The sequence below is a fragment of the Lissotriton vulgaris genome, chromosome 6 (assembly GCF_964263255.1).
Source record: "Lissotriton vulgaris chromosome 6, aLisVul1.2, whole genome shotgun sequence".
NCBI lineage: Eukaryota > Metazoa > Chordata > Amphibia > Caudata > Salamandridae > Lissotriton > Lissotriton vulgaris.
Genome location: NC_141694.1, coordinates 1,677,856,975 through 1,677,869,353, shown reverse-complemented (window position 1 = coordinate 1,677,869,353; position 12,379 = coordinate 1,677,856,975). Strand labels below are relative to the sequence as shown.

General features: G+C 44.3%; 1 protein-coding gene across 1 annotated transcript in view; it reads left to right on the top strand.

Moving 5' to 3' along the window:
• NSL1 (NSL1 component of MIS12 kinetochore complex) overlaps positions 1 to 10,686 on the top strand; it is a 102,348-nt gene extending 91,662 nt beyond the window's left edge. Inside the window, exon 6 of the mRNA XM_086927858.1 lies at positions 9,337 to 10,686. Coding sequence (XP_086783984.1) covers positions 9,337 to 9,636 — 300 coding nt within the window. The 3' untranslated portion in view covers positions 9,637 to 10,686. The remainder of the gene's footprint in view (positions 1 to 9,336) is intronic.
• The last annotated feature ends 1,693 nt before the right edge of the window (positions 10,687 to 12,379 follow it).

Sequence of the window (12,379 nt, the reverse complement as noted above, 5' to 3'; positions counted from 1 at the left end):
TCCCAAGACAACTGACAAGTGAAGATTTGGTCTTTGGGTTGTGAAATATGTGTAACATGATCACCGCGCAATTAAATTAGTTAAAGCTACTAAAGTTTTTTTGATAACTAAATTATACAATTAAAAGAGTATATTGTTTGAAGTCGCACAGCAAAATAAATCTGTTTCGTTAGGGTTTTTATCAGTGCAGACTAGACAAAGATTGGGAGCATAAAAATTGCCAATGAATTTTTTTTTAGCACTTTTTGATGAGTTTATTGACCATTGTCAGTACGTAATACCAGTGTCCGGAACATGTTTATATCAGATTTAGACATATTGGTAGCTGCAACATTCGGAATCTCCTCGACCATGTCGGAACCCTTCCGACCGACTCCGTGAGTTTACAATCGGCCCGACCGATTTAAGATGTTCATGGTCGGATTGCAGACCGCATGGTCTTTCCGAATTGGTTATGACCGGCTTTCGAAGTATCCATGTCAGTCGGACCAGCATCACACAGCTCTATGGACAAGATTTCCGACTGAGCGAGCCTTTCTGAGTCTACCTGTCTGACCCAAAAAGGCTGTTAGAAATTCATGCTTCAGACATGCATCAGTCAATTGTGCTTTGATAACTTCACCATTGGATGTTGGGCAGAAGTCAGGAAACCTCAGTTAACATATGTAGTGGGCATGCTGATGTATGCTGGATTGGACAAATTGAGTTCTCCGACTGTACAGTTGGATTATTTTACTAAATGATTATATTCAGGTATGATCAAGAGTATGCCTTCATCGTGAGATTGGGTTTTTAATGTGAGGTCAGCTACCAAACAAACGTGTTACTGCCTTGAATTAGCAATCAACCAGACTGGTGATGTGCGTGTCCTCAACCCTCTCTAACGTAGCTAAACTAATGGAACGAGTACTGAGCACAAGTGTAAAATATACATTTGCAAATGGAAGCTGCTGCTGTTCCCAAACAACTGATAATATGGGACTTATTCCTGTAATACTTCGGTGTTTGATATTCGATTGAAAAAAAGTCAGAAAATTGGACGTCATCTCTCCTCACTGCAAATATTGGGTAAAATCCAACTGTTGGTAGAGGAGATAAATGCAGCCATGACTTGGGAGAAGCACCTCAGACCGCATCTTCAGATATTGTCGAGAGGGGGCCCCGGAAACACAAAAGTCAAACAAATGTAAGTAATTTCCAAAAAGAATCTGGAGAAACTAAATAGATTAATCAATGCATACAATTTGCTTTAGCGCCAGCCCCCTGGAGGGGTTCTGCCGTTGGAACCTGGTGGGAATATCCTGCCTAGGAGATGTGTAGGTGGGAGACCATGTCCGCTCCTTCTCTGACCTGCAGCACCGACACTCGCCCCAACACTTCCAATTTCACAAATACCTACAGCTCCGCCACACCCTCCACCCCCACCTCCCTGTGCCTACCTCCCTTCCAGAGTTTAGTCCCCTGGAGGCCCAAGTCATGATGGGTGATCTGGGAAGGTGGGGGGTTTCCCGAATCTACCGAGCTCTGGTTAATAATTCCCCCACATCCCTCGATCGCCTCAGGGAACGGTGGGAGTGTTGGGTGGGCCCCTTGGACGAAGCTGACTGGCGTGATGCCTTTATGGCGCCCAAGGCCCTAACCACATCTTTGAAATTACGCCTGGTCCAGCTTTACTTCCTTCACGCAGCCTACTTGACGCCGGCCCGTCTCTTCCGCGTAGGTGCTAGATCCTCCCCGCCGATTTCTACTATATAGTGTGGATGTGCCCGGCCTTTGAGTCGTTCTGGAGAGGGGTGGAGGAAGAACTTACGGGTACACTGGGCTGGGTGGTTCCTCATGACCCGAGACATCTGCTTTTAGGGGTGTTTGCTGGACTGGATGGCTCCCGAGCTGATAAGCGTTTTTTGGGCACGGCTCTGGCGGTGGCGAAACGGGACATCGCAGCCAAATGGTCCCAGGTTGAGGCGCCAACATTGGGGAAATGGAGGAGGGGGGTGGACTGGTGTGGGACACAGGAGGAAAGTGTATTTGAGGCCCGAGGCTGCCCAGAGCTCTTCCAGAAAGTGTGGGGCAAATGGTTTGGCTTGTTACCATAGTGATGAACTTGTTATGCCACTGGGATCGATGGACTCTGGCGACTCCATCTGCCACTGTTGATATGCTCTGTGATGAAGGGAAGGGAGGTAGAGGGGTTTTTAATAGAATATGTGACACGCTACGAATGAACTTGTTTTGTATTGAAACTTCAATAAAAGTTGATTATCAAAAAAAGAATTTGCTTTAGCAGTTAGAGAAGGTCTGAGGTTTAGCTAAACTTATAGAAAGGTGCTTAAATTTTACGCTCTCTATAAATCTTGCATTTTTGTTCTAAAAAGAAAAGGCCCGAAAGTACATTATAGTATGTGTGCCTGGAAACACACAAGAAGAGATGCATGTAACAGGGGACTCAGTGACTGAAAAACGAATGTGGAAAAAGCAAAGACTTGGCTCAGCAGACTTAGTTTATCCGAACACCTATACTAAAAGGAGGACATTCTACAAAAACCATGAAGACCGAAAATTGTTTGCAAACTAGATCCTATGGTATTTGCGGTTTTTATTTCAAACTAGATCTTATGGTATCTGCATTTGTGATTTTACTTCATCCCAGGGCACAGAAAGCAGGCAGGCAGGCAGCTGGAAACAAAAGCACAGTAAATTCAGGATTTCTTGTTATGAACTGGCGCACTCTCTGCTGACTAGCCCTCATTGACAACCCAGCACAGTTAATGCATGTATCTGAAAGAAACGCGTAGTGATGGATTCCTTACCTTAGAATTACCCCCAGGTGTCAGAGTGGATCTGGAATTTTTTTCGTCGTCAGTACCCCTGCGCGTCGGTAGGCGTCGTTGTGCGGCTCCGCGTGCGTCGTTGGTACTGTGATGACATTGTTGGAGCTACTTAGAAGCGCCCACGCTCGCTGACGTCAGTACTTTCTTTTTCCGCGCCAGCAAGCGCAGATCCGGGAAGAGCAAGTACCCCAGTCAATTTTTGACTGACTTTTTCGAGGCCTTTTACCTCATCTTTTCGAGTCGATCGACTCCTGGTGTCGTAGGGATGCCCGGTTTCAAGAACTGTGGGGACTGTCATCGCATGATGTCGGTGACGGACCCCCACTGCGTGTGTCTCTACTGCCTGGGGCGCGGCTACGACCCCAACTCGTGCCCCGACTACCGGGCCATGGCGCCGGAGACTTTGCGGGAGCGGTCCCGAAAGTTGCTTGAAGCCTGGCAGTCTGCTCCGCGCCGCTCAAGGTCCCGGTCTAGTGGGAGGTCGAGGGACCGGTCGCGGAGTCGTCATCACCACTCCTCTGGATCTAAGTGTTCGCACTTGGGTCAGGTAAGTCGAAGCATTCCAAGAAGAAGTCGAAAAAGCATAGTCGTTCTTCGACTTCCCCTCGCCCGTCGAGGCTGAGGGTGCGGGCGGTGCCACCCCCGTGGCTCCGGCGGAGCCTGCAACGTCGCCCCAAGTCTAATATGTCTAATATGGCCAATATCACAAAAGGAAACTCCTTTTATTGGCGCTTGGTTGCCACGGCCTTAACAAACTCACTAAACAAGTGCTTCTAATTGGAATTCTTCGGAATTCTTTGGAAATACAATTTATGTGAAGGTTACCTCCTTTGTTACATTTCTTGCTTGGAATGTGGCCTGAATCAGAAAATTACAAGAGGTGCATTTCTATGTGATCTATTAAATCTTTATCGGTGTCAAAGACACATGGGCAATGGAATAACCACCCTCAGAAGACTGCTAGTCATTATCATGTCTTTGGCACGTTCTATGAAACAATGCGTAATTGAAGGCCATTTGTAGATATTGCCTCAAGTTAAAACCATGAAGTAGTACAACTTAAGACTTCACATGGACTATCTAGTGTTTTGGTCCATTATCTGTGAATAGATGACTAACAGCCAGGTTCCTTGTGAACATCCTGCAATGACAAATTATAGTGTATTTTTAACCTAATCCTGACAGATACTCAATGAGATTTGGGCACAGGATTTAGCATGTGAGCAATGGCAAATTCTGAACAATTGCAGAGTAAAAGCAACTTTAGGGAAGGCATTTTAGCCGTCCTCAAGCCCTTCATCTTAAGGCACTTAATGGTTTCTACCAAGGGTCTCACTGTTTCAATTTTTCTCCCATGGTAGATACGTAGTATTTGAATATCATTTTGGGTCATGCGCACTCTAGTCCCAGGCCACGTGTATTTAAGGAGAGGCGCTGTGCAGAAGCTGTAAAGTCTCCTTGCTTATTTGCACAACTGTTGATCGTTTAAGTGTTTTTCTCAGTTTTAACTTGTTTGAAACTTGAAACTTTGGGCACATAGGCGATTTTGCAAGTACAAAAGGGATTCTGAAGGGTTTAGGGAATTGGAAGCAGCTAAAAATTCTTGGGGGACAAAAGATTTTCTGCCATTTTTACTCCTTTGGGATACTGTGAGGCACCATTTTGGGCAGTACATGTTCTAGTCCCCAGCCACATGTATTTAAGGAGTGGCACTGCATGAATGCTGAGTGGACGCGCCAAAGACAAGCCTGGAAGCGGCCAGCACCAGCCACTCTGTCAGTTTTAGGACATAAGGTAGGCATGTTACCTCAACAGGTGTCAGCCGTTAGACCAGCTAGCTCTACAGTGCCACTATCACCCTCCTGTAATCTACAGCGGTGTAGGTAGTTTCTGTCAACCACTGAACATGACACCCTGATTCCTCCGGTATCGTGGAAAACAATACAGTATTTTTCGCTCAGTCACTCGTGCTTATTTTCCAGAGAATACACATAGAATGACAATTGGAAATGTTTCAATAATTATTTATTGATCAAGCGTCAGTCTAGTATGAAACATATTCGCTGCGACAATCAAAAGACAGGAGCAAACAAATGTGATTGCTTGCACCAATATCGTAAATATTGTAGATACATTTCTACCATCCGCCATTAACGGCCCTCTAGAATACACAGAGAGCAAATTATTCTGGCGAAAGTCTGCTCCAGGTGAGGGGTGCCGGACTGGCAACTGAGATATTTGAAAGCTGCTACACTACCATGTAGGTCCCGGCCTGGGAAAACACACTGGGCTTGGCCTAAGAACCTGTGTGCCCTCTGGGTGGCTTTCTGGAGATAGATGGCATAGAGACTACTCTGAGAGGCCGCGGCTGCCACGTGAGGTGGCTGCGCAGGGCTCGAAAAATACAAAAAATGTTTCTAGACCTACAGGTCTAGTAACATGAAAAACCTCCTCGACCTAACTGTAACGTACTTGACCTCCGTCTCTGAAAGGCGAGCAAATGTGACAAGATAACAAGATTTAATGGCATCTTTATTGCTCATTCTCTTTGTGAGCAATAAAAATGTCTTTAAATCTTGTTTTCTTGTCACATTTGCTTAGCTTTCAGAGACCGAGGTCAAAAGTCAGTTTGTCTCCCTACTCGCCAGAAAGGGTGAGTAGGCCCTAAAAAAAGCTTGTCCTTAATAAATCTTGCTCACCATAGCGAGTGAATTTTTCGAGCCCTGTGTACCGGATACCCCGTAGTGACGGGCTGACCAGACTGTGCTGGGCCTACGTCGTGCTGCAGGGCCTAACCGGGGCCTGGCGGAGGAGGCCGGTATGAGCAGGGGGCATCTTCTAGAGTGGGCACCCACGCATCAGTGGGCTCTACGGCGCCACAAAATTGGACTCCTAGGCAGATGTGCATAAAAGGCGGCCATCACCAACACTACTTTGATGAAAGGCAGGGGGTTCTCCATAGGCATAGGCCCCAGAAGATGGGCACACCTTGGTGACTGACTGTGGTGGACCTGTAAGACCCCAGGTCATCCCTCGTGAGCTGCGGCCCTGCTCTATTATCTTATGCAGCATTTGTGTATGAAGCAACAAATAACCTTGAAACCTTGCACAAATCATCCAGATGTAGTGAGACATACATGGATGGGTGGCAGTTAGGTGGATCTGGGTTTTCCCTTTTGGGCTCTGTGCAGTTCCCTCCTACCAATTGCTCCCCGTTGAGGTGCTTTGAGGGTTGCGGTCATGGCCTTGGTCAGGTGTAATTTTATTTTATTTATTTATAAAGTTTTGGAGCCACAGGGAGACATGATGGCACCGACCAAGAGGAAATGCCCCCCTGCGAAGACCTCGAAACATGGGTTGCCCGTAGGCATCAAAATCCTCAAGTAAATCTAGCAGCGGAGATGGGGCTGAGCTTTCAGACCAGCTGGCTGGAGGTGGGCTCTGAGGAATAGAACCGCATAGCCAAGCCCAATCTTTGCACAAGTTAAACTGGACAAAATCAAATTACCCAGAAAAGTGAGATCCTGGAACATAAAAAAGACATGGTGTTGGTGGATGTGGGTCTGCTACGTGATGATCATAAAAAGCTGGCTGACAGTCAAGCAAACTGAGAGCATCTCGAGCATCTTGCCCTGCGTACGATGCAGCTACAACGTGAGGCGGTCCTTTACTGAGCATCCCGCTCCAAACAACATTAGATTAGTGGAGCTTCCAGAATGTAACGAAGGTAATAATATGGTGGCACTCCCTGAGGAATTGCTACGACAAGCATGTGTGGGGCCAGCTCGGCCGCTTCCACCGGAAGCCCCACTGGGACTAGTGGTGTTGCGCAACTTAAATTATAGAGACCAAAATGCCATCCTTGTGGCTTCCAGAAAAGCTGGTCACTTTAAATTCCACGATGCGAAGATCATGATATTCCACAACTATGCCTTTGTGGTACAGCATAGGAGACTTTTTGGCACTCAAGAGAAGATTAGAAGAGAAGGGAATTAAATGATGCTCTCATGTTTTTAGCCTGACTAAAGTTAATGTTGAATGATGGCACGAGATTCCAGCTTGATAGTCACAGTAAGAAGCAAACCAAAGGTACCCTTTCTCCCAGGCCGAAGCCCAGAGTGTGAAGGCAATGTAAAACTGGGAACTATCCATCCAGCACCGAAGGTCGGCCCACAGTGCAACAAGCCAGTCGTGAAAGAATGGATGGTGTATCATTGACTGCAAAAGCACCGGCCAATGTGGAGAGTTGAATCACAGGTGACCTCCGAGGAGGGCAGATCCGAGTTGGATTCAGAGTCCACAGGGAAATCCCACACCGATTTACTTATGTTGACTCTTAGAAGAACTGGTCAACTAATTGAAACATGAAATATCCTGTTTTGTAAGGATCAGACAAGCAGGACATTGAGAGGGAATCTGAGAATGATCCTGAGAGGGCTCTGGTGACCGCTGAGGTTGTAGCTGGGAGCATAAATACATACACACAGATATTACTCTTATCACAAACCTATCAACAGCAGTGCACTGCCATGCATAGCGCTAGACACCCTGCCCCCCATCCCCCCAAACAACATAATGGCAGTATTTGTTGGTAATAATGAGTCTTACCTTACACATTTTGGACTGGTGCAATTCTAGCCCTGTCCTGTGAATGAGTTAAGATTGGAAGCTTGTATTGTTGGATTTTACTAGGTGTGATTGTGCACTTACAGTATTCTCAGCGGAACTTGGAGGATAGGGCCGAAAGCAGGAAGCGTAAAAGCATCATAGGCACTTTCCCCAGGTTATTATCTACATGACGCGGCTAAGACTATTCCCTAGTTGACTGACAAGATGACCAAATATGTGCTAATGACTTAGAATGTCTTGGAGGTTTCAACAGTCTACCGAAGCATCCTAATTAGGGCTCCCGATTTTATGGTATTTATTTTTTTAACATTTCCGTCTGTATTTATCCATATTTATTTTTTTGGCAATTTTATCTGTATTTGTCCACATTTATTTTGTGTTTTGCGCATAAATGACGTTGAAAAATTGTACATTTCCATACTTATTCAACTGATAGACGTGCACTCATACTTTGATGTCTGTCATGCTTTAGCTATTTAAGCTGTCAAATATTACATAACAATACATCCACTGGTAAATAATACTAGCATTATACCATAAATGTATGTTGACATATGCCGTTATTTAAATACATTTCATCCTGTTTTTTTTTTATTTCCCATGCTCGCCATACGCTCAGCTGCTGGCCTACAATTTATCAAAGACCGCATGGAGAGTCACTTTAAAATGTTCTGTATTTATCCACTTTAAAAAATAAATCCAGGCAGAAAACGCATTGTTTTCTGTCTGTATTTATCTATCCGTAAAAACGGGGTGCCGTAATCCTAATATCCACACATGTTTAGGCCATAGAGGTGTGGACGTAGCTCTACGGCAGGAGATACATCGGCCGAGACAATTTGAGTTAAAAGAATGCTGGATAGGAAACTTTTTTCATTACTTATTTGTCCTTTGCCAGAGGAGTATTGATCGGAATTAGCCTGGGCCTCCCCTCCAAGCTCTTGAAACAGGAGGTGGACACTGAGGGGCAATATGTTTTTCTGCTTGGCCGACTAGATGGCAAGCCTGCACTGCTGGCCAACATTTATTCCCTGACTGTAGGCCAAGAGGACTTTTATGATTTCCTATTAGTGGAAATGGCAAGCTTCATCGGCTCACCCTCTTGAATTGGAATTGACTTCAATGGGGTGGAAGACATTAGCATAGATAGATCTCACCTGCCGCTGACATCGGCTAAACAGTTGGGGTTGCAAAGGCACAGACAGGCTAGCATAAACATTGGTAACTGAATGACACTTGGAGACCGCTTCACATGTGCTTGAAGGAATACTCCTATTAACTTACCCGTTTGTGACTTGCATAGCAGATTGGACAAGATATGACCATGACTAACTTCTCCACCACATATTTCACTCAGAATACCTAGGTCGAACATGCTCCAATCATCAGAAGTTTATAAAAAAAAAAATATATATATATATATATATATATATATATATATATATATATATATATATATATATATATGATTTGAATTATAGTTTATAGGTCACCCGTTGTAAAAAAATAAATAAATAAGAATAACCTTGGTGGTTTGCAGACTTTATCGATTATTCAGTGTCATTTTCCACTTGCTACCTGCATGCCATTCTGACTCCCCTAACTCCTCCTAATCACAGCCCGGCCTCCCTAGGCTCTTAATTTCAATCAATAATCCCACTCTCTTTCACTCACCCCAATCCTGCTCATGGTGTGACACTGGAATGTTGGCACATGCACTGTTGGTATAGGCTACCATCACTGTTTTTAGTGAAGTCCCCAGCATGACACTATAGTAGTTTTTGCTCTTCTTGACCTCTGTTGACGTGTTACCTTAGTAAACCCAATTAGCTTTGTTTACTACCTAATCACGTATTTTTCTGTTTTCTTCCCCTAGTCTCTCCCAGCGCTGATTGAGACAGCAGAAGGACTCTCTCAGGTCTTGAGCATGCATCCCGTCTTGCAGCTTTCAAGAACGCACAAAGAAGTATTCGCCCATAATTCATCTGAGGAAAAGGATAAAACTATGGACCTTGTCAGAGGCCTAGAAATTACTCCAACAGGGACTGAAGCACAAAATACAATTGAGCTTAATCGGAAAAGGAAAAGATTGGACTCCCCAGAAAGCAGCCTCTATCCACTTCGCTCACGGTCCAAGAGGAAAATCAGCATTAATGCAGCACAAAAACATTCTTGAGACCTAACAATAAACCATTTACACAAGGCTCCGGCGAGGACCATATAAAAAAATTAAGCAGTGTGCACTTCGCAGAAATACGGATAGTACTTTCTTCATTGATGCTTCAGCGTTTTTTTTTTTTTTTATGCCATGAACATGTTGAGAAATGTTTTTCTTGACTATCAAGCCGCTCGGTGCACAAGCTAACCGAGACAGACATCTACAAGGCTATGAACATGGATCCATTGCACCTACATCTCCAGTTTTAAACCGATTTTTAATGCCTGTACCTAAAAAAAATACTGCTAGGAAAAGTGTTTTAAAACTATTTTTGTAAAATATCCCACCACAAGCAATAATTTGTTCCCAAAACAATTTGATTTGTATGCTTTTTTTGAATTTTGACGAAGTGAAGCTTTCAGTTTATTACCATTTTGATGCTGGTGAATATCTTAACATATAGTTTGCTACCTAAGACATTCAGCAAGGCATTCCCGTTTTAGAGAGTGCTGTTCTCTGATGACTGGCCAGAATCGTCCACAAAACACGTCAAATTGTCCCTTCTTGCTAGGTTTGATTTTTTTTAAGTACTATGTGGAAACTGTTATCTGCATTGCCTGATTTCAAATGTAGCCATTCCAACACTAGAGATGCCGGAAATGAGCAGGTCTGATTCTGAATGCAATGTTCCCAGTGAAGTGCATATCCTTTTAATAGCACTGTTATGGTAAAATTTTATTTGTAAGTATCCAGCACTCATGTTTTTGGGTACTTTTATTGTTTAGTTGTCTGTCAGTTCACGACCATAGGGTCGATTCTAGTACCGCTTTTATTTAACTTGATATTTAATGCACATGCTTGCAGCTAAGACAATTGTCAAAAGCTTCCACTTGTCTATTTCTTTGTTAAAAATACAACTACGCATTGTATTACATGACAACACATTTTAAATGACTGTCCGTTCCGCTGGCTCCATCTGTTCATTTTTATTACTAATTGTAATTTGTATATTTTGTATATATAAATATTGGCTTTATTTGAAAGTAATTAAAAAGGAAATATAAAGTAGTGCAGTCCATGAATCATAATGTGACATTGAATCTGGTTTTGGCACTATACACTTTTCAATTCCAGCAAACAAATGTTAAGTAATGTTCTTGTCTGTAAACTCCTCCATATACTTCTAAAGTTTATTTTAGGTTACCTTATGTCAAGGTTGGACCACAAAGAGACCGAACATCCCAGCTGTAAAGGCCTTGTCCCCAACAGTCTTCTTGTGGATTCGCGAAAATGAACTACTTTGAACCAAATGAGCACAACTTTTGTGTGTTAAATCTGTATAATCAGCATGCGCTTTATAGCCATGACCTAAATGAGGGACACAGCCCCATTTTTTCCAATATTTTTATTAAAGTTTTGTACATTTCAACATGCAGTTGTATCACTGTAAGTGGGGAAGCGTGGTTTTGCAACGTGAATCTTTTCTAGATTCACATGCTGCACAGTATTTCACCATCTAGTGGTTGGGGCTGGAACTCACCTCTTGTACATTGGTCCCGTCCCCAAGTCCCCCCCCCCCCTCTTTTGTTGTTGGGTGTCGACTGTCCTCAAAATTTGGTGCCTAATCTAACCTCTCCAGACATTGGATGCCCCTCTCTGGAAGCCTCCAAGCAAGGTCACCTTCTTCAGAATCTTTTTTCTAATGTTGGGTCTCGAAGCATCGCTGAACGATTTCCAGTAGTCTAAAGAAGAAGGATATATTGAAGGTTCCTCAAAAGCAACATTGAAGTTCTAGTGGGAAAACATTGATACTGCAACCGAAAAGAATTCTGAAAATCAAGCAGGTAAGGGGAATACAAGGATAAACGGCGAAGGAAGACTGGAGAATGCGCGGTGCGGGGGGCCCCCTGCTCTGATTGAATTGGAGAGCCCACCCTTCTGCCCGGAGTGTCCCCACAAATTTGTCCAGAGGGACAATCATCAGATGTGCAACCTCTGCCTATGAAAAGACCACAGTCCTAAGAACTGTGAGCCCTGTGCAGAATTCAAGCCCAAAACTTTAAGAGCAAGGTAGAAACGAAGACAAGCAGGGGCAGAAAGAAACTTAGTCGCTGATGGACCTGAGTACTTTGAGCAAAGTGGAGAACTACAACGCTGAAGGAGCCGAGGGAGAGGGCTCGGACGTGGCAAAGGAAGTCATCGACGTCTAGCGAAAACACAGAGAAGTGGCCACAGATAACGTTAAGGAAGCAGGGTTCAGGTGAGTCTCGAACACCGGACTAGAGCCCAAAAATCTGCCTCGCCGCCGAGATCAAGTGAAAGAAAAGCCGCCTCGAGGCCGAAATGGCCACAATCCTCCAGAAAAAAATTAGTTTGACGCATCCCTCCAAGACGGAGCACACACAAGAGGACAAGGACATATAGGAACTGGAGCTTCCAATGACTCCAGAGCTGCAGGAGATCTTCTACAAGGTAGAGGATCCAGGGCTGTTTTAAGAAACCTATGGGTCGGAATATCTCAAGGCCCAATGGCAGGACTTCAATGTCGATTTCCCCAAGGCGGAAATAGACCCATGCCAGTCGAGGCTCTCGCTTCTGGACGATATCCCCATGTATAATCAGCTAATAAAGAGAGCTGCAGACAAGTATGGGGTCCAGATGGAAAAGGAGAATTCTCAAACATGTTTTGTTACTAGAGACATTGCCACTCTCACAGAGTGAAAGCGACAGAATAAATGCCCATGCTCCTGAGCATTCTGGA